Below are 25,685 nucleotides of genomic sequence, written 5' to 3'. Positions count from 1 at the left end.
TGGGGAAACCTAAGTCTTGACAGGAGATGGAGGAAGTGGAGGGATGGAAACACGGGATCATGTGTGAAGACAAGGACAGCTGCTAGAGATGATGATGGGGTGGAGGCCAGCTCATCATCGGATAATGATGTGTAAGTTAAAAGTAGGCTCTGAAGTGGGGAATCTTTGCAGAAGGCAAAGTGTCGGTTTCGTATCGTGTGTATTTTGTTGCTGCCTGTTCCCGTGTTGGGTTTTGGGTTCGGGTTCTGCAGTTCTGTTTCCTGAGAATTCTCAACGTTTGGACTGGCTTATCATGAGTGTGGCTCTCTCCCTTTCCGGACTCTTGGATTGATTCGGCAACGGCTCTGCTTAAGCACCTTAGTGACGACGTTTGGACTGGCTTATCGTGAGTGTGGCTCTCTCCCTTCCTGGACCCTCGGATTAATTCAACTACGGCTTTGTTTGTCCACCTAGGAAACAACGTTTGTTCGGACTCCTTTTAAGGCGACTCTGGGACTTCGGCTGGCTTTGGCAACTCTTATTTACAACTGACTCGTTGGGTGCAGCGTTGTCTGTTGGAACCCTTTTGTTACAGCGCTGTTTGCTTGCTGTTTATTTTGACTGAGTTTAATTCCGGGTTTTCTTTCTGTTTAATCCGGATTTTCTTTCTGTTTAATCCGGATTTTCTTTCTGTTTAATCCGGGTTATTTTCCGGTTGCTTTTTGAAGCCCAGTTTGGGCAAACCCTTTGAGTTTTGGCTAGAGACACTGAAGTTAAGTGTCTCTGAGCGTATTATTGTTGCTTTATAATAAGCCTTTTGTTGAACTAAAAGCGTGTGTGGCTCTGTGTCTCGACACTATATCTGATGATGCATTAAGAAGCTAGATATGTTTGTTAATGCTGCCTTACTCAGGTTCCTGTTTAAATTGACATTTTATACTATTTGCCGGGTTTCATGGTATCTGTCTTCCTTTTATTTAAAAAAAAACAAAAACGCTTGTGGTGTATTACATTCAATTTACAGCCAAAGGCTGTTGCAAATGATTTTTCTACACTGCTTGATTTCAAAGTTTTGCAATTTTCTCCTTTCTTGCTCCTCTACAGAACAGTTGTCTGATAGACTCCAGTTTACTATGTAAACAACACTAAATAATGTTTCTTCTTGAATAGACTCCCCCCACGCACACACATATATACCCCCAAAGTCTCTTGATTAGAGATATTTCTGTTTCTTCAGCTCTTTTCTTCTTTCTATATTAAGTAGCTCAGCAAGCATTTTCAATTGCCAGCAAGGTCTAAATTTCCCCTTTTGTAATAGTCACATGGTTTTAATTGTTTTAATTTGATTATGATACCAGCTTTCATTTGTGTTTTATGTACGGTTTTTCTACATGTTGTATTATATGTGGCATTCTGCCATTATGTAAGACCGCTCTGAGTCCCCCTGGGGGAGAAGAGCAGTATATAAAATAAATAAATAAATAATAATAAATGCAAGTGGTGTGGCATCAGTAGACACTGAACAGCAGTGTTGTAAAACTCAGTTGTGTTATCCTGGCTTCTGAAACCAGAATTTCTTGATGTTTTCAAAAAAAGAATACTAATCCATATGTTAAATTATTTTGAGCATTTTAGAGCATACAGTATCAACAGGATTTAGTTTTTGACAGTCCTGTACTCTGAAAACTAACTAAATAAAATGTCATCTCAGAATTCAGCTTAGATTTCTTTTACAAAATACTTTCCTTTTTATATCTATAAAAATATAATTATGTTATAATTATTGACATGAATGAAGAAAAAAGGAGTAGTTGATAAATTTCTTGAGCAGGTTGTCTTTCCACCCATATCTCACTGTTTATAGTTCAGGATTTTTTTGATGTATTTGTGGTAATTTTAGGATGTCTGTTTCTAATCACTTAAGTCTTTCCTTTTTAATAGGTCTTCCTGTGTTTTCAAAGAATTGCGGCTGACCTGCTTGACGTCAAATTAAACAAAGCAGAAATAGAACAATCACAGGTGATGTTCCTGAGTATATTGTTTTACTAGCAAATATATTTTCTTTTGAACAGGAATTACTAATAGGTTTTATCTGTACATAGGCATTTTTGTATTCTTATATTCTACATTTGCAAGTTTAACTAAGTACAGTATTATTTTTCTTGGGATAATCAAAATTTCTAATTTTCCATTCAGTTAAAAGTGCCTTCTTTTGTAAGCTGCCCTGAGTCCCCTTCAGGGTGAGAAGGGCGGGATATAAATGCAGTAAATCAGTTAATTAAACACTTCCTGTAGTAAATTCTCAAATTTGATCAGGACGTCTGTGTTTCTGGATGTAAATGGTTCCGGCCCAGTCTTCCTGTCTAAATGTATCTTCCCCTATGAACCATCTTAGAGTTTAAGATCGTCGGGGGAGGACCTGCTCTCGATCCCACTTCCTTCGCAAGTGCGACTGATGGGAACAAGAGACAGGGTCTTCTTAGTGTTGGCCCCCCAGCTGTGGAACTCCCTTCCTAATGATACTAGATCAGCCACCTCCCTCCTAATCTTTAGGTAGAGAGTAAAAACTTGGCTTTTGGAGCAGGCCTTTGATAAATAGTGCAGTGCAAAAAATTTTAACCTGGAAATCTTGCAATGGATTTTGGAATGGCTTTAGACCTTGTCTTTGGATGGTGTGTCTCCTATTGGAATGTATTCTAATTATGTTTTTATGTCTGTTTTAATTTTAATAATTCTATTCCATGTCTGTGTTTTTATGCTACATAAGTGCCGTTTGTAAGCTGCCTTGAGTACCTCTTGGGGTAGGGAAATAAATATGGTAAATAAATATATAAATGAAATAGAATTTGTCTGGGATTCAGATATTGATTCTTAAATTAGATTGTAGCAGTTGGACCATCCAGTGAAATTGATTAACTGAGAAAAGGAGGCACCACATTTCAGTATCACCATTCATTGTCATAAAATCTGGTAATAGCTCATGTGACTAGTCAAGATGGCTTTCAAAGGAGTACAGGAGTGGCATATTGTCACTGGCAGTTTCTGGGTGTAATAGTGGGAGAGATTATTATTTTCATGTAATCTGGGTAACAATTGCAGTAAATAGGGTGCGGGGCTAAATTGACCTTTGGTCAAATCCAGTAAAGCTCTTACATTTTTATTAGTGGAATTTGGGGCTGTTCTTTGATTAACAGGCCTTCCCATATGGAATCTTACAGGCAGCATTTGAAACTTTATTTCAAAAGAGTTTTCCATGAAGACAGCTGATTGAGAAACATGGGTCCAGACGTGGCCATAAAGTAGAACCAAAGCTACCGAAGAGGGTAGGAATTCCTTCCTCTTCATTGGTGATTTAATTCAGTTTCATACTTTATTGAAACGTTTATTTAGTGCCCTTCATTTTGTTTGGTTTTACAGTAATGTACAACCTAAAATTAATAAATAAAATACAGCACTAATGCTAAAACCGTGGTAGTGTATTTTTCCTACTAGATTTGTTATAGTTAAATAAGGTAACCCATCCTCCAGACTCCTAGTAAAATAAACATCTACTACATATGAAAATCCCAGAATCTGAAAAGTTACAGAAACTGGAGCTTGGGAATCATCTTTGTTAAAATCTTGAAATGGGAATGAATGCCTAGTGTGCTGAAAGGGTAATGCTCTTTCTGTTAATTGAACTGATTTTTTAACGTCCAGTTGTTTTACTCTTGTGCCATTTAGTGGCTTAACCATGGGTCACTAGTCTAGCTATTGTATACAAGGTAGTATTTAAGCCAGATTTTGAGGAACAATTAATTTCTCTGGCAGTCTAAAGATTTTCTGTTAAGGCCAGCATCAAAAAAATTATTCTGTGAGGTCAGATAACATTGTTTAGGAGTACAGACTGTTCTGTGAACATCTTCATGGAATTGAGCTTTCTCCATAATCAGGAAAGGTCTGGAAACCAATGAATATAACTCTTCCTTCTTTGATAAGATAATGTTGATTAGTGAGAAGTCAACCACAGAACATCAACAGATCATAAATTGAGATGCCTTCCCATTTGCCCCAGTACATTTCTTGTTTAATTGAAAGAGAGGTTATCTTCAAAAAGAACTAATAATAAAGGAATCATCTAAGACACAAACCAGTGGGTGCTTCAAATATCTTAGTTTTCAGCGAAGCTTACTTGCAAGCATTGGAAATAAAGATGGTTAATTCCTCTAACATATTTTGTGTACACATGTACATCATTCCATTGATCAATATATTTTAAATCACAGAACACAAACCGAAAGCAATATTTAATCTTGGCCAAACATGTATGATTTTGATAAATCAACAGCATGTTTTTTCCAATGACATAAATAGGATACATAATCAAATCAACCCAACAGAAAGTAACAGAAGGACTGCAACAACCTGAAGCAAATTAACTCTCCAGTTTTTCTATTGGACCAGTTGGTGTATTTCCAAAAAGCACCACTTTTGGAAATTGAGGGTGGGGGGTTAGGCTTTTCATATCTGGTAGAGCCTCACTAAAAACTTTGAGAAGACAAATATTATGGAATGTGAAAGAAATGTGTCATTCCTTTGTAGCCTATAGTTTATGCTATCCTTTTGAAAGCAGTTTTGTTTTAGTTTACAGTTCTTTAAAATAATTTATTGTAAATATACAGAAAGTATGATTTTTCTTCGTGTACTCTGTGAATGCACACTAATGGAGAGACTGCGCCTGCGTGGGCTCCAACGGATACTCTTCCAAGCTAAAGTTTGAAAATTTGGCGGTAACCCCGCCCCTCTCCCCGGAGGGCATAAAAGGCCGCCCTGTGCGCTCACTCCCCAGTTCCTTTTTTTCCGCCGCAAAGCTCACATCGGACTCTTCATTCCTTCTTATGTCGATTACGCGCTTCAAGCGGTGCACTCAATGTGCCGCTAAGATTCCGGATTCCGACGGCCACGCCAAGTGTCCCCTCTGCCTTGGCGAAAGCCACGTCGTCGGTACCTGCCGGATCTGCCTGGCCTTTATGGCCCAAGCACGGAGAAATAGGGCTGCTAGACTTCGAGCAGCCCTCTACGAAAGATCTCTTGCTCCTGAGCCGGCTACCCCCACATCGACCTCGATGGTGGCAAGGCCTACAAAACCCGCATCGGTCTCCTCCAAAACCTCCAAAACTTCGAAGGGAAGACCTTCGAAACCGCCTTGCACGGTTACTACGGCCACTGTATCGACCCGGTTCAGAAAGGTGGGCCCATTGTCGACCTCAAGCTCCCTGGCCTCAGTAGTCTCTACCCGATCCCGTATCGCTTCACCATCCTCGTTTTCTGCAATGAAGATTGCCTTCAAAAGGGCGCAGGAAGAATCCCGTCGAGCCCAGTCCGACTCGGCAGCAATTTGCCCTGTTCCACCGACCCCGGGAAAATCCATGAGGGTTCCGTCCAAACAGCCTCCGGCTAAGAGGTGCATGACCCAACGTTCATCCTCCTCCGCTTCTTCGAGGAAAGATGTCCCCTCCTCATCGGCTGCCTCCTTGAGGAGATCCTCTCTGATCCAACCGGCACAATGCCCACGATCTCCCTCCCGGTCCCCACCTACCCGTTCTTCTGATGGCGGCACTCAAGCTTCACCCAATCGCTCAACCCGCACAGTAATCAAAGTTCCCCAGCCTGTACCTTCTCGACAACAGGCTCGACAAGAACTCTTTCCCCCTCAAACCCCGGAAAGGGGAAGACAGACGACTCGCCTCGCTCGAGCCGTTCAGGCCTCCGCTTCTAAGGATAATCGGCCACAGACTTCTGCTGCTCTTGAGGCGATACCCCCTCCAGAGACTGTGCTTTCCTCTCCCCCTCGGTCCCCTCAAGGGGCCGAGGAGGATGAGCTCGACGTCGAGCACCCGGAATCGATTCTGTCAGCATCAGTCGTCTCTTTGGGACTCGACCTGTCCCCACCCCATGACGCTTACAAGGTCGATCCGCCATCTCCCACAGACAACATTCGGGCCTTCTCTGACCAAATGGTCAGAATGGCAGACGCTCTGGGGATGGAGATTAAACAACCTTCAAAAGCCGTCACCGACCCTGTATTCAAGAGGGTCCAGGCTCAGGCTCCCCCAGCCACACTCTTATCTTTCGTTCCTTATTTACTGGACATCATCCAGGCCTCCTGGAAGACCCCGTCTTCGATACCTCCAACCTCTAAAAAGATCGAGACGTGGTACTGCACGGACGACGAAGCCCTAGAATGGCTCAAACATTACCCCGACCCGAACTCGATGGTGGTTAAATCCTCCCAATCTTCGGGCCAACAGTCTAACTCTCCGGCCGACAGAGAGGGAAAGAGGTTTGACGCAGTGGGCCGAAAACTATTCCGGCGCGCTTCTGTTGTGTTGAATGGCAAATTATGGTGCCTGCATGGGGGCATATCAACAAATCCTCTAGGAAAAGGCCCAGCCCTTTTTCACCAAACTCTCTGATGAAGACCGTTCCGTCCTCTCGACCCTCCAGCAGGAGGCGGACTCCCTAGCTCACCATCAGATTCAGATGGCAAAGCATACAGGCGATACTGCCGGCAAGATGATTGCTCATGCTGTGGCGATCAGATGACATGCTTGGCTTAGAGCCTCGGGCCTCTCCTCGTCTTCTTGACAAGTAATCGAAGACCTGCCTTTCGATGCCCTCAGCCTATTTAACATGGGGACTGACGATAAACTGAAATCCAATCATGATTTCAGAATCCTCGCTTCGAAGTGTGGGACCAACCATCCTCACGCTGAACGAACCCGTTGGTTTCTCCAGACGTACCGCCGCTTCCCTCCTCAGCCTTTCCGCCACCAAACCTTCAGGTGCTCCTCCAGCTCCAGCCAAAAAGGCCAGCAGCAACAGCCCCGCTGTCAACACCAGGCCTCTAAGACTAGGGGTTGCGGTACCGCCACTACTCCCCATACCCAACGTCGAGCCTGACGCCCAGTCTCTCACTGCCACCTCCTCTGATACCGCTGCCATCACCATGCCTCCTGTGAACTTTGGTCCGAAACTTCCCCCCTGCCACTTCCGGGACCGTCTAGCTTCCTTCTACCACAAATGGGCGTCTATCACCTCAGATGCCTGGGTTCTCCGCATTGTCTGAGATGGCTACACCTTGGAGTTCGAAAGCCTTCCTCCCACAGGCCACGTCCTCTCTACCGATCCGTCGCCAGAGATCTCCGCTGAGGTCGACTCCCTCCTGGCCAAGGGTGCTATCCAACCATCTCTGTCCGAGCAGGACGTTCGAGGTTTTTTTCTCAAGATACTTCACTGTTCCCAAAAAGGGTGGAGAGCTTCGCCCCATCCTGGACTTACGAGCTCTGAACCTTTTCATTCTTCCTTCAAAGTTTCGAATGGTCTCTATCGCCTCCATCCTTCCGATGCTCCAACGAGGAGATTATTTCGCCTCTATAGACTTAAGGGACGCCTATTTCCACGTGGCAATACGTCGCTCCCACAGACGTTTCCTCTCTTTCAAAATCCTCGGTCAATCTTACCAGTTTGCAGTTCTCCCTTTCGGCCTGGTCACTGCTTCTCAAGTCTTCACCAAGGTGGTCGCAGTGGTGGCGGCCCACCTGAGGATACAAGGCATCATGGTTTTTCTTTACCTGGACGATTGGATGATTGTCGCTCCCGATCCTTCATCCTTACAAGACCATGTTTCTCGCACTCTGTCCCTGCCCCGCTTGCTCGGACTTCAGCTGAACACCGAAAAGTCATATCTAACCCCGTCCAACAAGATTTGCTTCATCGGGGCTCTCTTCAGTTCCCTCACACAAACAGCCTCCCTGCCGTCAGACAGATTCCTGGCCCTCCAACAGCATCTGCTCCTCCTCCTGCGCAACCGCAGGGTTTGAGCCCACTCCGTTCAAGTCCTCCTAGGCCACATGGCCTCCACCGTCAGGGTCACTCCTTTCGCCAGGCTTCGTCTCAGACCTCTCCAGAGATGGTTTATAGACTCTTTCAAACCCCTTCTGCATCCTAGCTCCATGTTTCTCACGGTACCAAACTGGGTCCGTCTTTCTCTTCGATAGTGGCAGAACCCATCGAACATCTGCAGGGGTCTGCCTTTTCACCCTCCACTTCCGTCGATCACAATCACGACCGACGCGTCCAACTTCGCATGGGAAGCTCACATGGCTGATCTCACAGTCCGGGATCTCTGGTCACCTCAAGAGAGGTCTCAGCACATAAATCTTCTAGAACTGTTGGCAGTCTTCAAAGCTCTCCGAGCCTTTGCTCGCCTTCTTCCCCACAAGACAGTGCAAATCCAGACAGACAATGCCGTGGCTATGTATTACATCAACAAGCAGGGAGGCATGGGCTCGAGGAAGCTGATGTCCGTCTTGTCGGAAATCTGGCTATGGTGCATAGCAAGAGACATATCCCTCAGCAGTCCATCTGCCGGGCACCCAGAACACTCTGGCGGACGCCCTCAGCAGGATTGCGACCTCCCCCCATGAGTGGCGTCTCAATCCTGAGACCCTGCATTCTGTCTTCGACGAGTGGGGATGGCCAACCCCGGATCTCTTTGCCTCCCCCTCCAACACACACCTTCCCTGCTTTGGGGCAAGACTTTCTCCAAATGTGGCTCCGGGCTGTCTCGGAGACGCTTTTCTCCTGGACTGGTCAGCAGAACCCATGTACCTTTTTCCTCCTTTCCCTCTGATCCCGAGGGTACTAGAGAGACTTCTTCTGATGCCGGCATCAGCTATCCTAATAGCCCCCGCTTGGCCCTGCCAGCCATGGTACCCAACTCTCCTGCAGATGTGCGCAGGAATCTTCCGTACCCTCCCGACAGTCCCTCATCTCCTAACCTCACAGAACGGATAAGTTCTCCACCCTGACATCCCGTCCCTACACCTGACAGCGTGGAGGATCCTTCCCTGAGCTCTTTCCACCCGGACCTCCAAACAATCCTCCGGGCGGCCAATAAGCCGGCCAGGTCAAAGGCTTACGCATATAAAATTGCGAAGTTCCAAGCCTTCCTTCGGGACCGTTCCATCGATCCCACCTCTACTTTGGTCCCGTTGGTCCTGGACTTTCTTCTCTCTCTTGCAGACTGACATTTATCCTTAGCCTCAATGAAGTCTTACCTGGCTGCCCTCTCCTGGCATTTCCAGCGTCTTGGACAACCTTCTCTGTTTTCTAGTCACCTTGTGAAGACTTTTCTTCGGGGCTACAACAACCTTCGGCCTCCAGTTCATCCCCCGACCCCTGGTTGGAGCCTCAAACTTGTCCTGTCTCAACTAACTTCGGCACCGTTTGAGCCAGTGGCTTCCGCCGATCTCCACATTCTCTCTTGGAAAGTTGCATTTCTAGTAGCAGTCACCTCTGCCCAAAGACCGTCTGAACTGGCTACCCTTAGAGTTGATGAACCTTACCGGTCACCACGACCGGGCTGTTCTTCGCCATCACTTTCCTTCCCAAGGTGGTGTCTGCTTTCCATCTTAATCAGGACATCGTCCTCCCTGCCTTCTTCCCCAACCCGACTTCCAGGCTTGAACGGAGGCTTCACCTTCTTGATGTAAGAAGGGCCCTCCTTTTCTACAGGGACAGGACCAAACATACACGTAAGACTCCTAGACTCTTTGTCGCATATGCTGCAGACAAACTTGGAAACCCGATTTCTCTACAGAGACTATCCCATTGGATTGCTCATACCATTGAACTGGCTTATGAACTGGCTAAGTACCTTCCCCCTCCGTCGATCCGCCCACGGTCGACAAGGGGACTTTCAGCCTCCACTGCCTTCTTGAGAGGCATTTCCCTCGACTCCATTTGTCGGGCAGTGATTTGGTCCACCCCTTCTATCTTTGTGTCCCACTTAGATGGACTCTAAGAACCTCAGGGACTCGGCCTTCGCCAGGTCAATTCTGTCCTGCTTTTCATAGCATTTCTTCCCTATTCAAAGTGAGGTTTACTGCCTTTTATGTGTTTCGAGGGTTCATGCCACTTTATTGAAGTGTCTTTCTGCCTTTCTAGTGTGTTTATGTAACACCTACTTGCCCAACATCTTTTCTTCCTGTGTGGGCTGTTTCACCTTGCAGTTTGTATTTTGCTGTTAAATACCAAATTGCTGTACCTTCGTTACTGGTAGCATTAGTACGGTTTTTTCACCGTACCTTTCTTCTTGGGGATCATGTTGTAACTTACTTTTCTCTCCCTATGGGAGTTATGCATACCATGTTAATTTTGAACTTCTTTCCTGATACCGAGTATCATCGTATGACGATATACCGTGACCGCTTGATAGGTCTTTGTTGTTACCGGGTCGTTCTTTTCGACCTTTTTCCTCTTGCACTTGTTTTTTTGCATTTTATGCCTTAATAAAACTATTGGATTTTGGACATTCAACTCGCTGTCGGGTTTGCTCTGTCCCACCATCCTATAACTCAGCTTGCTAGTCTCCATTAGTGTGCATTCAGAGTACACGAAGAAAAAGGACAGGTTGCTTACCTGTAACCATGTTTCTTCGAGTGTACTCTGTGAATTCACACAATCCCACCCTTCCTTCTCCACGTGCAAACCTCTCCCATTCTCGTCGCCTTTGTAGCGCAGGAACTGGGGAGTGAGTGCACAGGGCGGCTTTTTATGCCCTCCGGGGAGAGGGGCGGGGTTACCGCCAAATTTTCAAACTTTAGCTTGGAAGAGTATCCGTTGGATCCCGCCCAGGCGCAGTCTCTCCATTAATGTGAATTCACAGAGTACACTCGAAGAAACATGGTTACAGGTAAGCAACCTTTCCTTTCTGCATCGAGAATTTTTTTAAAAAAAGCTATATAGCACAGTGCTGCAATATTGTATCCTTACAAAATCAGTCTGCTTTTATTTTTTTCAATGAGCAAAGACTAATTTCCTGCTTTTTTGTTGCAGAATATATACATGTATCTATAGTTTGTGAAGTGAAGACTAATTTCAGTTAAAGTTACAGAAGTTAAAACATTGGATGTGCAGCTATAACTATGAGTAGCAATTGAAAAGGGTTGCAAGGCACCAGTGATGTAGTATAGTCATTCATCACAACAGTCCTAACAACCTGGTCCCAAGAAGAGTCTCAAAATGCAGGCATCTTTTGATCCATGTAAATCAGAGTTTTCTCTTAGTTTTCATTTCCACCAGGAGCAAGTATTTTATAAAGCTAATGGAATTTATCTTGATGCTGTTTAAGACCAAGCCTTTCCTTAAATCCTTAACATTACAACAGGGACAACTGGCAAAACCATGTTGTTGGGGAAAATCCACCTGCTCCATGCACCCTACCGTGACCATTGCAGTCAAATATAGAAGTAACAGGGAGTGAGAGAGAAGTGGCAGATTTTATTGATATTGTATTAGCTTTGCATCATTATTATCAGTTACAAGAACAATATCCAGGTATTCCAGCTTTGTGCACTACTAGATCTCTGTTTAGCTTTTTTCACATATTTAAATCTTATCTGGCTTGTTCTGCATCTTTTTGCCTCCTTTAACTTCCCTTCTACTTTATATTGCTCATATCAACATTAAAATTAATTTCCGCTGGTTGCTTTGATTAGCTTGGGCTTTCTAAAATAAGCATTTTTTTGTGGAAACACATCTGCATGAAAAACTTTGTAATGCCATGTCTGATCACTATGAATGAAATGAACATTGGCACAATATATATGTTGTGTTGATTTCCTGAGTGTGTTTTCCTAGCATTCCATGTTAAGGAAGGGTGCAATCTGAAGATTAAGATCAGTGGTTAAGTTTATGTAACTAACCTTTGCTAGGAATGTGGGGGGTCAGGGTAATTTAAGGGACACTTCTATGCTCCAAAGCAGAATTGGGCAGCCTGTTGGCCTAGAACTGTTTGGGCGCAACCTAATTTCAAAGCCCTCTGCAAATGATCAATTCATGCGCCAGACTGAAATGGGAAAGAAATGGAAGACAACTGGAAAGGTAGAAAAGGAGGGAAGAGACAAAAGGCGAAAAGCAACGGACTTGTCTGTTTTTGGCTGTGGGCAAAAGCGGGTTTGTCTTTGCCTACTGTTAGATGTCAAGGGAGGGAGAGTGGCCATCTCTCCTTGAAAAAGATTGCCCATCCCTCTTTGAAAAATGGTAGATACATTTGCTAAGTGGGCATGCTGGTCAGTACATGATGTGTTGAATGTGATGGCTTTTGTTTGCTATTCTTGTTCATTTGTGTTCATCATCTCTTTTGTAATCATTGATCATCTTTCCTCTTTGTTTTTTCCATCTACTTCTTTCTTTGTCTCCTCTTTGACACATGGCTGCAGCATGTTGTCAAGGCAGAACTAGTGAAGTATCCTGAAGAAGATAATCAACAGGACAGCACTGCCAGCTGTCAAAGTAAAATCTGTTCAGTGCAATAGTTCAGGTAGTACCATTAAAAGACTCAGTCCTTTTAGGATAAAAATGTTACTGAAATAGTAACAATGATATTGTTGTGTACATGTACTGTAGTCTATATTTGCAAGGATAGATATATCAATTTAATTTTTTCTTCGTGTACTCTGTGAATGCACACTAATGGAGAGACTGTGCCTGCACAGGCTCCAACGGAAAACTCTTCCAAGCTAAAGTTTGAATTTTGGCGGTAGCCATGCCCCTCTCCCTGCAGGGCATATAAGGCAGCCCTGGTGGGCGTCCGTTCTCCAGTTCCTTTTTTCCTGCCACAAGGCCCACTTCGGACTCTTCGTTCTTAGGTCTACCATGCGCTTCAAGAGTTGCACTTAGTGCACCGCTAAGATTCCCAACTCGGACAGCCAGGCTAAGTGCCTCCTTTGCCTTGGCGAGGCCCATGTTGTCGGTACCTGCCGCTTCTGTCTAGCTCTCATGGCACAGGCGGGGGACACGGAAAGAGCCTCCCCGAAGATTGAGTGAATTCAGTCGGGCGTCCCCTGGGCAACATTTCTTGTAAGCGGCCGATCTTTCCACCCCAAAAGCATTGGATGAATGGATGAATACCAAAGTTCTTTATCAAGACCATTGCTAACGATTATGTCTATTAATATAGAAGGTTTGTCACTTGCTAAGGAAGAACTATTAGCCAAAATGTCTGAGGACATCTCATGTGACATCCTATGTATACAGGAAACACACAGAGACATCACAATGAGAAGACCAAAAATTCTTGGAATGCAGCTGGCAGTGGAACGACCTCACAGACAATATGGCAGTGCCATTTTTGTACGATCTGGTGTAGCAATCTCTGCAACTTCCCTCAAGAAGTGAACAACATTGAAATCTTATCTGTGGAACTTGATAGTTGCACCGTATCATCACTCTATAAACCACCTGGGGCTGATTTCTATTTTACACCCCCAACCAGTTGCCACAATCATGAAGCCCATTTTGTTGTGGGAGATTTCAATAGCCACAGCTGTGTCTGGGGCTATGACGAAGATGATAGAAATGGCGAAGCAGTTCTAACGTGGGCCGACAATAGTAGAATGAGCCTCCTTCATGACAGTAAATTACCACCATCATTTAATAGCGGCCGATGGAAGCGTGGTTATAACCCTGATCTGATTTTTGTAAAGGAAAGCATAAGCCACCAATGCACCAAAAGGGTATTAAACCCAATACCTAACACACAACACAGACCAATATGCTGCGTAGCATATGCAGCTGTAAGACCAAAAAGTGTCCCATTCCGCAGAAGATATAACTTCAATAAAGCTAACTGGACAAAGTTTACAGAGACCTTGGAAGCTGCTATTTCTGATATAGAACCCTCTATAGAAAATTATGACCTGTTCGTAGAAGCTGTGAAAAGATCCTCAAGGCTCTCAATCCCTAGAGGCTGTCGCACAAGCTACCTACCAGGCCTAAACGAAGAATCACTAAATCAGCTACAAGAATATCTCAGATTATTTCAAGAGAACCCATACAGTGATGGGACTATAGCAGCAGGCCAAAAACTATCTACAGCCTTAGCTAATGCTAAGAAAGACCGTTGGATAGAGCTGCTTGAGAACCTGGACATGTCCAAGAGTAGCCGAAAAGCCTGGCAATTGCTGAGACGCCTGGATAGTGACCCTCTGATCAACCCTGGACACGCAAACGTGACACCAGATCAGATAGCTCACCAGCTAATTCAGAATGGGAAAACCAACTGCAGCAGAATAAAGATGAAAATCAACAGGGTGCCAGAACTTGAAACCCACCAGTTGTCTTCTCCTCTAAACCTGAAAGAACTCAGAGAAGCCATCAAGCGATGTAAGACTGGTAAAGCACCTGGCCTAGATGACCTGATGATGGAGCAAATCAAACACTTGGGGGCCAAAGCTGAAAACTGGCTTTTGAAATTCTACAATCAATGCCTGCCACACAAACAGATTCCCAGAGCATGGAGGAAAACTAAGATCATTGCCATTTTAAAACCTGGTAAAGATGCCTCCAATGCCAGGAACTATCGACCAATCTCCCTCTTATGTCATCTATATAAAGTCTATGAGAGAATGCTATTAAATCGACTAGGACCTGTTATCGAACCCAAGCTTATTGCACAACAAGCAGGTTTCAGACCAGGGAAAAACTGTACAGGTCAAATTCTTCATCTGACTGAACATATCGAGGAAGGCTACGAGAAAGGCTGCATCACGGGAACAGTTTTTGTGGACCTTACGGCAGCCTACGACACGGTGCAACATAGAAAAATGCTGCATAAAGTCTACCATATCACCCGGGACTTTGACTTTACAAAAACTGTCCAGACCCTCTTAGAAAACCACAGCTTCTATGTGGAGTTTCAGGGCCAGAAAAGCAGATGGAGGAGGCAAAAGAATGGTTTACCCCAAGGCAGCGTTCTTGCACCAACCTTATTTAACATCTTCACAAACGATCAGCCACTACCACCACCCACAAAGAGCTTTATATATGCTGATGACCTTGGCCTTACAACACAAGCAAAAGACTTTGAAACAGTTGAAAAGCAACTCACCAATGCCTTGAAAGATCTCTCCAGCTACTACAAAGAGAACCACCTGAAGCCTAACCCTGCCAAGACACAAGTGTGTGCTTTCCACCTACGTAACAGCGAAGCCAACAGGAAACTGAAAGTTACTTGCGAAGACCAAGAGCTCGAACACTGTTTCCATCCTAAATACCTTGGTGTCACCTTAGACCGAACACTAACATATAGGAAACACTGCATGAACACCAAGCACAAAGTAGCTGCACGCAATAACATCCTGCGGAAACTGACTGGCAGCGCATGGGGAGCAGACCCACAAGTAATAAGAACATCAGCCCTGGCCTTGTCTTTCTCAACTGCAGAGTATACCTGTCCTGTTTGGCACAAGTCTGCCCGTGCAAAGCAGGTGGACATAGCACTGGATGAAACATGCAGAATCATCACGGGATGCCTTAAACCTATACCTGTTGATAAACTCTACAAGTTAGCTGGCATTGCCCCTCCTGACGTGCGACGGGAAGTTGCTTCCAACGGCGAGAGAAAAAAGGTCGAACATTGTGAAAGCCACCCACTGCATGGCTATCACCCTCCTCCCACCAGACTCAAATCAAGGAAGGGCTTCATGAGAACCACCACTCCTCTTGATGTTCCTCCAGCAACAGCAAGGGTGTCCCTCTGGGCAGCTAAATCTGGCAATTCTAACTGGATGGCCCCCCAAGAGGGTCTTCCTCCAGGGGCAAACCAGGAATGGGCAACTTGGAAGTCCCTGAACAGACTCAGAAGTGGAGTGGGCAGATCAAAAGACAACTTGGCAAGGTGGCACTACCTGGAGGAATCCTCCACTTTGTGTGACTGTGGAGCTGAACAAACAACTCCGCATATGTATGCTTGCCCACAATGCCCTGCCTCATGCACGGAGGAGGAGTTGTTTAAAGCTACAGACAATGCGGTTGCTGTTGCCCGCTTTTGGTCCAAAACTATTTAGTTGCTTGTGATTTCTTTTCTTTTTTATTTTATTTCCATTATTTGAAATGTATTTGCTGTACCAATGCTTTTGACACGAAATAAATAAATAAATGGCACAGGCGAGAAAAAACAGAGCGGCCAGACTCAGGGTGGTGCTGTACGAGAGGTCGCTTGCGCCAGACCCTACTCCGTCCACCTCGAGAGCGATGTCGGCGCCAGCAGCTAAACCTTCTTTGGTCTCTTCCTAGGCCTCAAGGTCCTCTAGAGCGGCCAAGCCCTCTAAACTGCTGTGCACGCTAACCACAGCTACGGTGTCGACTCGGTGCGGAAAGGTGGGACCCTCCTCGACCTTGAGCTCTCTGGCTTCAGTGGCTTCAGCCCGTTCCCATGTGGGGTCCCCTCCCTCGACCTTGGCAATGAAGATCGCTTTTAAGAGGGCCCAAGAGGAATCTCTTCGGGCCCAATCCGACTCAGCAGCAGTTCCTCCGACACCAGACAAATCGATGAGGGCGCCCTCTAAACAGCCGCCAGCTAAAAGGCGGATGACCCAAAGCTCTTCCTCCTCAGCCTCCTCGAGGAGAGACATCCCTTCTTCCTTGGCGACTTCGTCAAGGAAATCCTCACCGATCGAACCGGCCCAGCAGCCCCGAGATGCCTCTCAATCCTCCCCATAGCACTTGTCTGAAGGCGAAATACAGGACTCATCCCACAACTCCACCCAAACAGTGGTCAGGGTACCGATACCTGATCCCGCCGTAGGGCATTGACAATCTCGGCAGCAACTTTTTCCCCCGACCTCGACTCCAGAGCGGGGAAGACAAACGGCCCGCTTATCCCAGGCAGCCCAAGCCTCGGCCTCCAAAGAACTCAGCCACCCGCTGTTCCTGCTCTTGAGGTTATGCCTCCTCCAGAGACAATGCTTTCATCTCCCCCTCGGTCCCCTCAAGGAGTTGAGGACGATGAGATCGATATCAACAGACCAGACTGTCCTTTCGACTTTGGTGGTCTCTCTGGGCCTCTATCTTTCCCCTCCTCATGATGCTTACGAAGTTGACCCTCCTTCTCCAACAGATAATGTCCGTGCTTTCTTTGATCAGATGGTCAGAATGGCTGTGCCCTAGGGATGGAAATCAACCAGACCTCTAAGGCGGTGACCGACCCTGTTTTCAAGAGGGTCCAGGCCCAAGCTCCTCCGGTTACCCTCTTACCATTTCTACTATATCTACTGGACGTTATCCAGGCTTCTTGGAAAAGGCCATCTTCGATACCACCCACCTCAAAAAGGATCAAGGCCTGGTACCATACCAACGACAATGCTTTGGAATGGCTCAATCACCATCCCGACCCTAACTCTATGGTCGTCAAGGCTTCTCAGTCCTCCGGTCGTCAGTCCAACACTTCAGCTGATAGAGAGGGCAAGAGATTTGACGCCGTAGATCGAAAACTTTATTTTGAAGCTCTCCTACTCTGTAAGATGGCTAACTATGGGGCCTGTATGAGCACCTACCAGAAAATCCTCTGGGAAAAGGCCAAGCCCTTCTTTGCAAAGCTCTCTGACGAAGATCGGTCGGTCCTTACCATGCTTCAACAGGAAGGTGACTCCTTAGCTCATCATCAGATCCAGATGGCTAAGCATACCGGGGACACTGCCGGCAAAATGATTGCCCATGCGGTTGCCATCCGTCATCACTCCTGGCTGAAGTCATCGGGTTTTTCCTCCTCTTCTAGACAAGCCATTGAAGACTTACCCTTCGATACGTTGGGTCTCTTCAGCAGTGGCACTGATGACAAACTTAAATCTAACCATGATTTTAAAATCCTGGCTTCAAAGTGTGGAGTCGAACAACCTCACGCCCAGCGTGCTCGGTGGTTCTCTCATCGCTTTCGATGTTTCCCACCCCAACCCTTTCGACACCAAGCTTTCGGGCGGTCTTCGAGTTCAAGCCACCAAAATCATCACAAACTCGCTGCTCTGCTCAGCCTCAGAAGCAATGCGGTCGAGCCACCCCTGCCTCCGCGCAGACCCATCATCGTACCTGACGCCATCCTTTCTTGCCCAACCTCCACGTTCAGTATCAGTGCAGCCGCCATATTGTCTCCACAACCCTCTGTCCCACCGCCTCCACAACCCTGCCTCTTCACAGATCGTTTGGCTCCTTTCTGTCACTAGTGGGAGTCTATCACTTTGGATGCTTGGGTTCTCCGTATTGTCCGAGAGGGTTATGCCTTAGAGTTCGTAGAACTCCCTCCTACAGGTCAAGTTCTCCTCACCAACTCCTCTCCAGAGATCCTCGCCGAAATCAACTTCCTCCTCGCCAAAGGGGCTATTCTTCTTTCTCCATCTGAACAGGATCCTCGAAACTTCTTTTCCAGATACTTCACGATCCCAAATAGAGGAGGGGGTCTCCGTCCCATCCTAGACTTATGAGCCCTAAACCTTTTGTTCGTCCAACAAGATTCTGGATGGTGTCCATCGCATCTATTCTCCCGATGCTTCAGCAAGGAGATTATTTTGTGTCCATAGACTTACGTAATGCGTATTTCCACGTTGCGATATGAAAGGCCCACAGATGCTTTCTCTGTTTCAAGGTCCTCGACCAGACCTACCAGTTTACCGTTTACCTTTCGGCCTCGTTATGGCACCGAGGGTCTTCACCTCAGACTTCCCGTATCTGGACGACTGGCTTCTTGTCGGGCCCGACCCAGTCGCACTGGGGCACCACGTTGATCACACCCTCCAACTTGTGGGCTCGCTCGGCCTCCAGCTCAATACTGAGAAGTCTCAACTCATCCTGTCAAGAAAAATCCGCTCCATTGGCGCCCTCTTTGACTCCATCGCCCAAACTGTCTCCCTTCCATCCGACAGGTTTCTCGCCCTCCGTCATCAACTCACACTTTGCAAATGCAACCAGAGGGTTCGGGCCCGATCCATCCAGGTTCTTCTGGGTCATATGGCCTCTACGGTTCTGGTCACCCCCTTTGCCAGACTACGTCTCAGGCCCCTACAGAGATGGTTCATAGACATTTTCAAACCATCCTACCATCCCAACTCAAAGTTCCTCTCGGTACCGTCTCATGTCTGTCGGTCCCTCCTTTGGTGGAAGTCTCGAGCCAATGTGTGCAAGGGTCTATCATTCCATCCTGCTCACCCGTCGGTGACCATAACCACTGACTCCTCCAACTATGCCTAGGGAGCTCACATGAACGGCCTCACCATCCAAGACCTCTGGTCCCCCCACGAGGACAATCATATAAACTTCCTAGAACTCCTTGCCGTCTTCAAAGCCCTGAAGGCTTTTGCCCACTTGATCCGCCACAGAACTGTTCTCATCCAAACGGACAACACAGTGGCGGTGTTTTACATCAACAAACAGGGCAGCACAGGTTCAAGGAAGCTGATGCTCCTCTCCACCCGCATATGGTACTGGTGCATAGCCCGCAAGATCCATCTACTGGCACTACATCTCCTGGGCCTCCAGAATGGCCTAGCAGATGCCCTAAGCAGGATGATGAGCTCCTCCCATGAGTGGCAGCTTGATCCTGACACTCTCCACGATCCCTTTCGTGACTGGGGAAGGCCTACCCTAGACCTCTTCGCCTCTCCTCAAAATGCGCAGCTACCTCGATACGGAGCGAGACTTCCTCCGGCCTCTTCCCAGAAGCCTCGGGGATGCCTTTCTTCTAGACTGGTCGTCGGAACCACTCTATCTGTTTCCTCCTTTCCCTCTGATACCGAGGGTCCTAGAGAGACTTTGTCTGGCCTCGGCCTCGGCGATCCTGATAGCTCCGGCTTGGCCACGGCAACTGTGGTACCCGGCCATTCTTCACCTCTCAAGAGGGACCTTTTGCTCTCTTCCGCCTCTGCCACATCTTCTGTCCAGGGAGAACGGCCAAATCCTTCATCCTGACCTCCCCTCTCTACGTCTCACTGCATGGAGGATTCTCGCCTAAGCTCCCTTCCACCGAATCTCCAAGAGGTTCTCCTTGCAGCGCTCAAACCAGCTAAAACCAAAGCTTATACCTATAAGATCTCTCGGTTTCGTACCTTCCTTCGGTCCCGAGACATCGACACTTTCCCGACCTCAGTACTGGTGGTCCTGGACTTCCTGATGACCCTCGCGGAGTGAAAGCTCTCCCTCGCCTCTATGAAATCCTACCTAGCTGCCCTATCTTGATGCTTTCAACGCCACGGTCAGCCGTCCCTGTTTAGCGACCATCTCATAAAGACCTTTCTAAAGGGCTACAACAATCTTTGCCCCCCCATCACAACCGCCAATGCCCAGTTGGAACCTCGAACTCGTGCTCTCCCAGCTCACATCCTCCCCGTTCGAGCCACTGGCATCAACAGACCTTCACCTACTTTCATGGAAGGTAGCCTTTTTGGTGGCTGTGACTTTGGCCCCGTAGGCCTTCAGAACTGGCAGCTCTTAGAGTGGACGAACCTTATCTTCGCTTCCACCACGACCGTGCTGTCCTACGCTCAGATATCACCTTTCTCCCTAAGGTAGTCTCTGCTTTTCATCTGAACCAGGACATTGTGCTCCCAGCCTTTTTCCCCAACCCCTCATCTATTGAATGGAGACTTCACCTTTTGGATGTAAGGGGAGCGCTCCTCTTCTATAGAGACTGTACTAGGACAATGCGAAAGACACCGAGATTCTTTGTTGCCTATGCCCCGGACAAACTGGGAAATCCAATCTCCCCCCAGAGACTTTCCCACTGGATCGCGCAAGCCATTGAACTTGCTTATGAGCTGGCTAAGCGCCCTCTCCCTTCGTCGATTTGTCCAAGATCAACGAGGGGCCTTTCTCTCTCGACTGCCTTTCTCAGGGGCATGCCTCTTGACTCTGTTTGCAAAGCAGCAATTTGCAGCAATTTGCTTGAACCCTTTGACATTCGTTTCCCACTATAGAATGGACTGTAAGGCCCAAAAGGACTTGGCTTTCGCCAGATCGGTCTTGTCCTCCTACTTATCTTAGAGGACGCTGTTTTTCCCCTACAGAACACTTACCTAAAAAAAAAAGAGAGAGAGAATACTGGGGAAAGATAATGACAATGGAGACACAAACAGTGGGAATGGGGGGAAGTGAATTGGTCTCATTCCAGATGTTTTGTTTACATAACAAGGTTTATTTCACAATGTTTATGTGTTTGCACTATGTTAATGTGCCTTAGAGGACTATTTGCCTCTCACTCCTATTCTAAGGGCAGGTTACACTGTACTTTTTCTCCTCTCCAGAGACTCTGTTGTTCTATTTGCACCTTCTCCCCTGGGCTGCCTTACTGCCCGTTGACAGGAGATACACCTCGACATGGTTATGTTTATGCACTTGGTCGATATGTTGACCGCCTTGTCACTTGTGCCTCTTATCTTCGATGTGTCCTAATAAAAATGGGTTTGGACATTCAACTCATTGTCAGGTTTGCTCTGTCCCACCATCCTGGACCTCAGCGTGCTAGTCTCCATTAGTGTGCATTCACAGAATACATGAAGAAAAAGGTCAGGTTGCTTACATGTAACCATGTTTCTTCGAGTGTACTCTGTGAATTCACACAAACCCGCCCTTCCATCCCCGCTGGCAAACCTCTCCCTTTCTCGTTCCCGTTGGAGCCCACACAGGCGCAGTCTCTCCATTAGTGTGAATTCACAGAGTAAGTAACCCGACCATTTTGATCCTCTGGTAAATATTCACACAGACCCTCTCTTAGCAGCTCTTAGGTGGGATAAATAGCAAAGCTAATAAGCGCAGCCCTCACAGCATCTCTATGTTAGATGGGAAACCTAATAATAATAATAATAATAATAATAATAATAATAATAATAATAATAATGGCCACTTTAATGGGATCTGCACGCATCATCCGAAAATACATCACACAGTCCTAAACACTTGGGAAGTGTTCGACTTGTGATTTTGTGATATGAAATCCAGCGTATATATCTCTTTTGCTGTGTCATACTATGTCTTTGTGTCAATAATAATAATAATAATAATAATAATAATAATAATAATAATAATTTTTATTTCTATACTGCCCTATCTCCCAAAAGGGACTCAGGGCTGTGTACAACAAAAATGGGCAATGGATAAAAATTCAGTGAACGTAACATGATAAAACACTTCAAATAATAAACAATCAAATAGACAACATCAGGATACACTTATAAAACAACACAAAATGATGTGAAAAATTAAATATATCAGACAAAATAATTGGGACACAATTTTCTAACAACTCTTATAATAGTCATAGATAAATAGCACATTTAAAATGAGTCATACAATTAGCAATAGGCCACCCGGGCTGAGATAAGTCTTCCTTAGCTGAGTCCCAGTTTAAATAAAGTGCTAATCCTCCTCCTCATATGAAGCTCTCTTGAATTTCAGGAATAGATTTTCCACCCAGCTTGAGGAGCCATTTTTATTTACTAAAAGGAAAATATGAGAATGTTAGGACCTGAATTGTCAGCATTGCAGGGAGCACTGCATCACCAGCATGTGCCACAACCCTCATTACTCAAACTCCTTTCATGCGCATGCATGCACCCACCACATCTAACATACTGTTATTCACTGTGTAATAGCCATACTTTCAAATATCCCTTTTGTCCTTCAGAAAAAGTGGGATGTGACCATTATGCGAAGAAGAAAAATGTGCAGAGACAACTGTGTCTGGAGCTTTTCCTTTCTTGCTACCAAGGAGGCAGGAGGTAGAAAGCCAAGTCCCAGACACAGTTGGCTCCATTTGTATTTCATTTTTTAAACTTGTCTTACCTCCGAAAAGGGTCTAGACCTCTCCCATCTCTACCCTGCTTCCAAGGAGATTAAGGCAGTTTTAAAAAGAAATACAAACGGAACTAACTACAAATAGAGACAGCTGGATCTCCCTTCTGCCTCCTCAGAAATAAGAGAGGGAAAGCTCTAGATCCAGCCTCCTCCTTGGAGGTAGGAGTTTTCAAAAAGAAATATAAAGGGAACTGGTTGGGGCTGGGGCTTTCTGTCTCTTCCTTCTGAGGAGACAGGAGGGAGAAGATCCAGCTGGCTAGATAGATAGATAGATAGATAGATAGATAGATAGATAGATAGATAGATAGAAGAAAGAAGGGAAAGCCCAAGATAAAGCCAGCTCAAATGCACATGGAAAAGGAAAAACACCAGTTTCAGGGGCCAAAAAAGGTGTCTGTGACTATTATGTAGTGGCGACTATTATGCTGTGAATTACGGTATGTATTTACACTCAAACTGCTCTCCTCTTCCAGTACTGCTTCTAGGGGCACTAATGAGTCTTTTAAAATATCTGATTACAGGCTTCAGGGAGAAAAGAGTTATCCCCACATTCATAAGTAATGACTCCCCTAAAAAACTCCCATACCGTTTAGGTTTTTAAAAAGCTTCTATAGCAGGTTTTAAAACCTGGTTATAGGGGTGTCTTTGTGGATGGGAAGCCCTAGTGGGGCAACCTAGAGAAACTGAAAAAAAAAATATCATGTGCCCTCATGGGTAACCCAGTCATCAGTATTTTTTTTATAATAACCATGCTTTATTTTGGAAAATGCTCCATGTACACTACGGTGCTATATACCAATTTGTTATGCCTATTTTTTGAAATGAGATTATGATATATATGTTTGCACTCCTTTAAAGTGTTATGTATTTCAAAGTCTTGTCATTAACACATGAAATGTTTTATTAGCACTGTGGAACAGAGTTGCCTTTGGATTCTCTAGCTATAACCTCTTCTGTTTTTCTTCTCTCTCTCTCTTTTTTTGACAGAGTGTAGTGAAGGCGGATATTGTAAACTATAGCCAGGAGCCCGTGACAAGAACAGTTAACTCTCCTAGAAGTTCCATGTGTACAATTCAGTGAATTCTTTCTTTTCTTTCTTTTTTGTATTGATCTCCCTTGGCAGCCATGCTATCTTTTGCACAGGCAGAAGGTTTGCCAGGAATGTTGTTTTAACAGTGAACATTACTGTGGTGCATTTAGAAGTTTCTAAAATGTACTATCCATTTGTGTGTTGAAAAGCAGCAGGCAGTTTCTTTGGCTTGCCTAGTTTCAAAGTACGGACCACACACTTGGAAAATTATATTATATATACCTATATTCTCATAAATGATATTTCATTAAAAGTGTGTGATGGTGTGTACAGATGTCCTTTTACATATAGTGTCTGAATACTTGAGAAAGTGAATGAAAAATGTTTAAATTATACAGAATTAAAAATGATGCTTGAAATAAAGCCATGGAGAGAAAATATATTAGTTTTTGTGTTTGGTTATTTTCTATTTAGCTTTGTTTTAGTTAGAACAAGTTTTAAGGATCCTCTATTTTATTCCACCTGTAATATTAGTACAATGACTAAGAAGGACAAAATATTGGTAGGTTTTTTTTTAGATTTGCAGAGATGGAAAAAATGTTTCTTTGTGAAGTAAAGACGGTAAATGTCAGCTAAATATATCAGTACATTCTCCCCCATTCAAATACTTGAATTGTTCAGAGCATCTAAGTATCTGTATAACCTAAGTATATTTGTATTGATTTTTTTGTAAACAGAAGAAAATAAATGTTATGTTTATGTGATCTGCCTTCTGTTTTTAGAATCATGTCGTTCATGGCCTTTTCAACCAGCTTCCTTCATTTTCAACTGGTTGGATTTATAAAGGAGAGTACGCCACTAATTGGCCTTCTGTTTCTCACAGAATGGAAGGGAGGCATATGAAATGTTGAAGAAACTTGTTGATTTAAAATTCCTTGATCTCCAAGGTTCATCAGAACCAGGCTTGTTTGTTTTGTTTTTACCTTCTGGGTAGAATTTCTTGTCATAGTGTATGTACTTCTGAAAGAAACAAAGGATTACCACATTTCAAGCTCAGAATTCTTGATTGACTTTTAGCTTAGAATCATTGAATCATAGAATAGTAGAGTTGGAAGAGACCTCATGGGCCATCCAGTCCAACCCCCCGCTAAGAAGCAGGAAATCGCATTCAAAGCGCCCCCAACATATGGCCATCCAGCCTCTGCTTAAAAGCCTCCAAAGAAGGAGCCTCCACCACAGCCCGGGGGAGAGAGTTCACAGTCTTGGCCCGACATTAGTGTACATACGTCTGAAAAAAGGCATAATTCACATGCTTCTTTGTAAAGCTGAGCTTCTGAAATTATAAGATGCCGTTGTTCTAAACTAATGAGTATAGCTAAGTGTGTTGAAAGCAGAATGAACTCTTTTTTTATATTGTCTCCCTTGACATGGGATATAAACACAAGTGTGGCCATCTTAGTGCGATTTTGGAAGATTCTTGATCTTCCTCTAAGAAAAATTAAATGCAATTCCTATGCATATTGTTGTGTTTGTAAAGAATGACGAAATGGTTTAAGCTCCTTAATGGAAACATTCTAGAGTAGTTTTGATAGCCTTTTGCTCATTCCATCTGTTTCTCTTTTCCTGCTTAGGCTTGGAGTTGGGGTTGGGGAGAGAACAAAATATAAACCAAAATTGCCAGAGCTGAGTTATCTGTATCATTTACCAATCAGACAATTGGTAACATTGGTCGGTCTGTCTGTCTGTCCGTCCTATTCATCTTCTGTGCAAAGTCCTGCCCCACTGAATAAACTGGAAAAGCACTAATCCTAACCATGGCAAGGTCCTTTCTTGATATAAAGAAGGAATTGAGTAAGCTTTTATCCCACTTTGCTTCTCATTCAAGGAAATTGATTCATTAGCAAGGCCCCAGTGCTGTTTAGTGACCCCATGATGCTGCATAACATCCTGAGACCAGAGACCTTCTGAGACTATTTAATGTAATTAAAGGCCCTAGGGTCACTTTAGGTTGAAA

General features: G+C 45.2%; 1 protein-coding gene across 3 annotated transcripts in view; it reads left to right on the top strand.

Moving 5' to 3' along the window:
• The window catches only part of rab28 (RAB28, member RAS oncogene family), a 125,445-nt gene extending 101,010 nt beyond the window's left edge, over positions 1–24,435 (top strand). Inside the window, exons 6-8 of one of the 3 annotated variants that reach the window (XM_062982093.1) lie at positions 1,921–1,998; positions 12,246–12,346; positions 23,629–24,435. In XM_062982093.1, the coding sequence (XP_062838163.1) occupies positions 1,921–1,998; positions 12,246–12,341 (174 nt within the window). In that variant the 3' untranslated portion in view covers positions 12,342–12,346; positions 23,629–24,435. The other 2 variants (XM_062982094.1, XR_001730792.2) reach the window with 2 other exon arrangements.
• The last annotated feature ends 1,250 nt before the right edge of the window (positions 24,436–25,685 follow it).

This window comes from Anolis carolinensis, chromosome 5 (assembly GCF_035594765.1).
Source record: "Anolis carolinensis isolate JA03-04 chromosome 5, rAnoCar3.1.pri, whole genome shotgun sequence".
NCBI lineage: Eukaryota > Metazoa > Chordata > Lepidosauria > Squamata > Dactyloidae > Anolis > Anolis carolinensis.
Note: the sequence above shows the minus strand (reverse complement) of the source record. Positions and strands in the feature narration are given on the sequence as shown.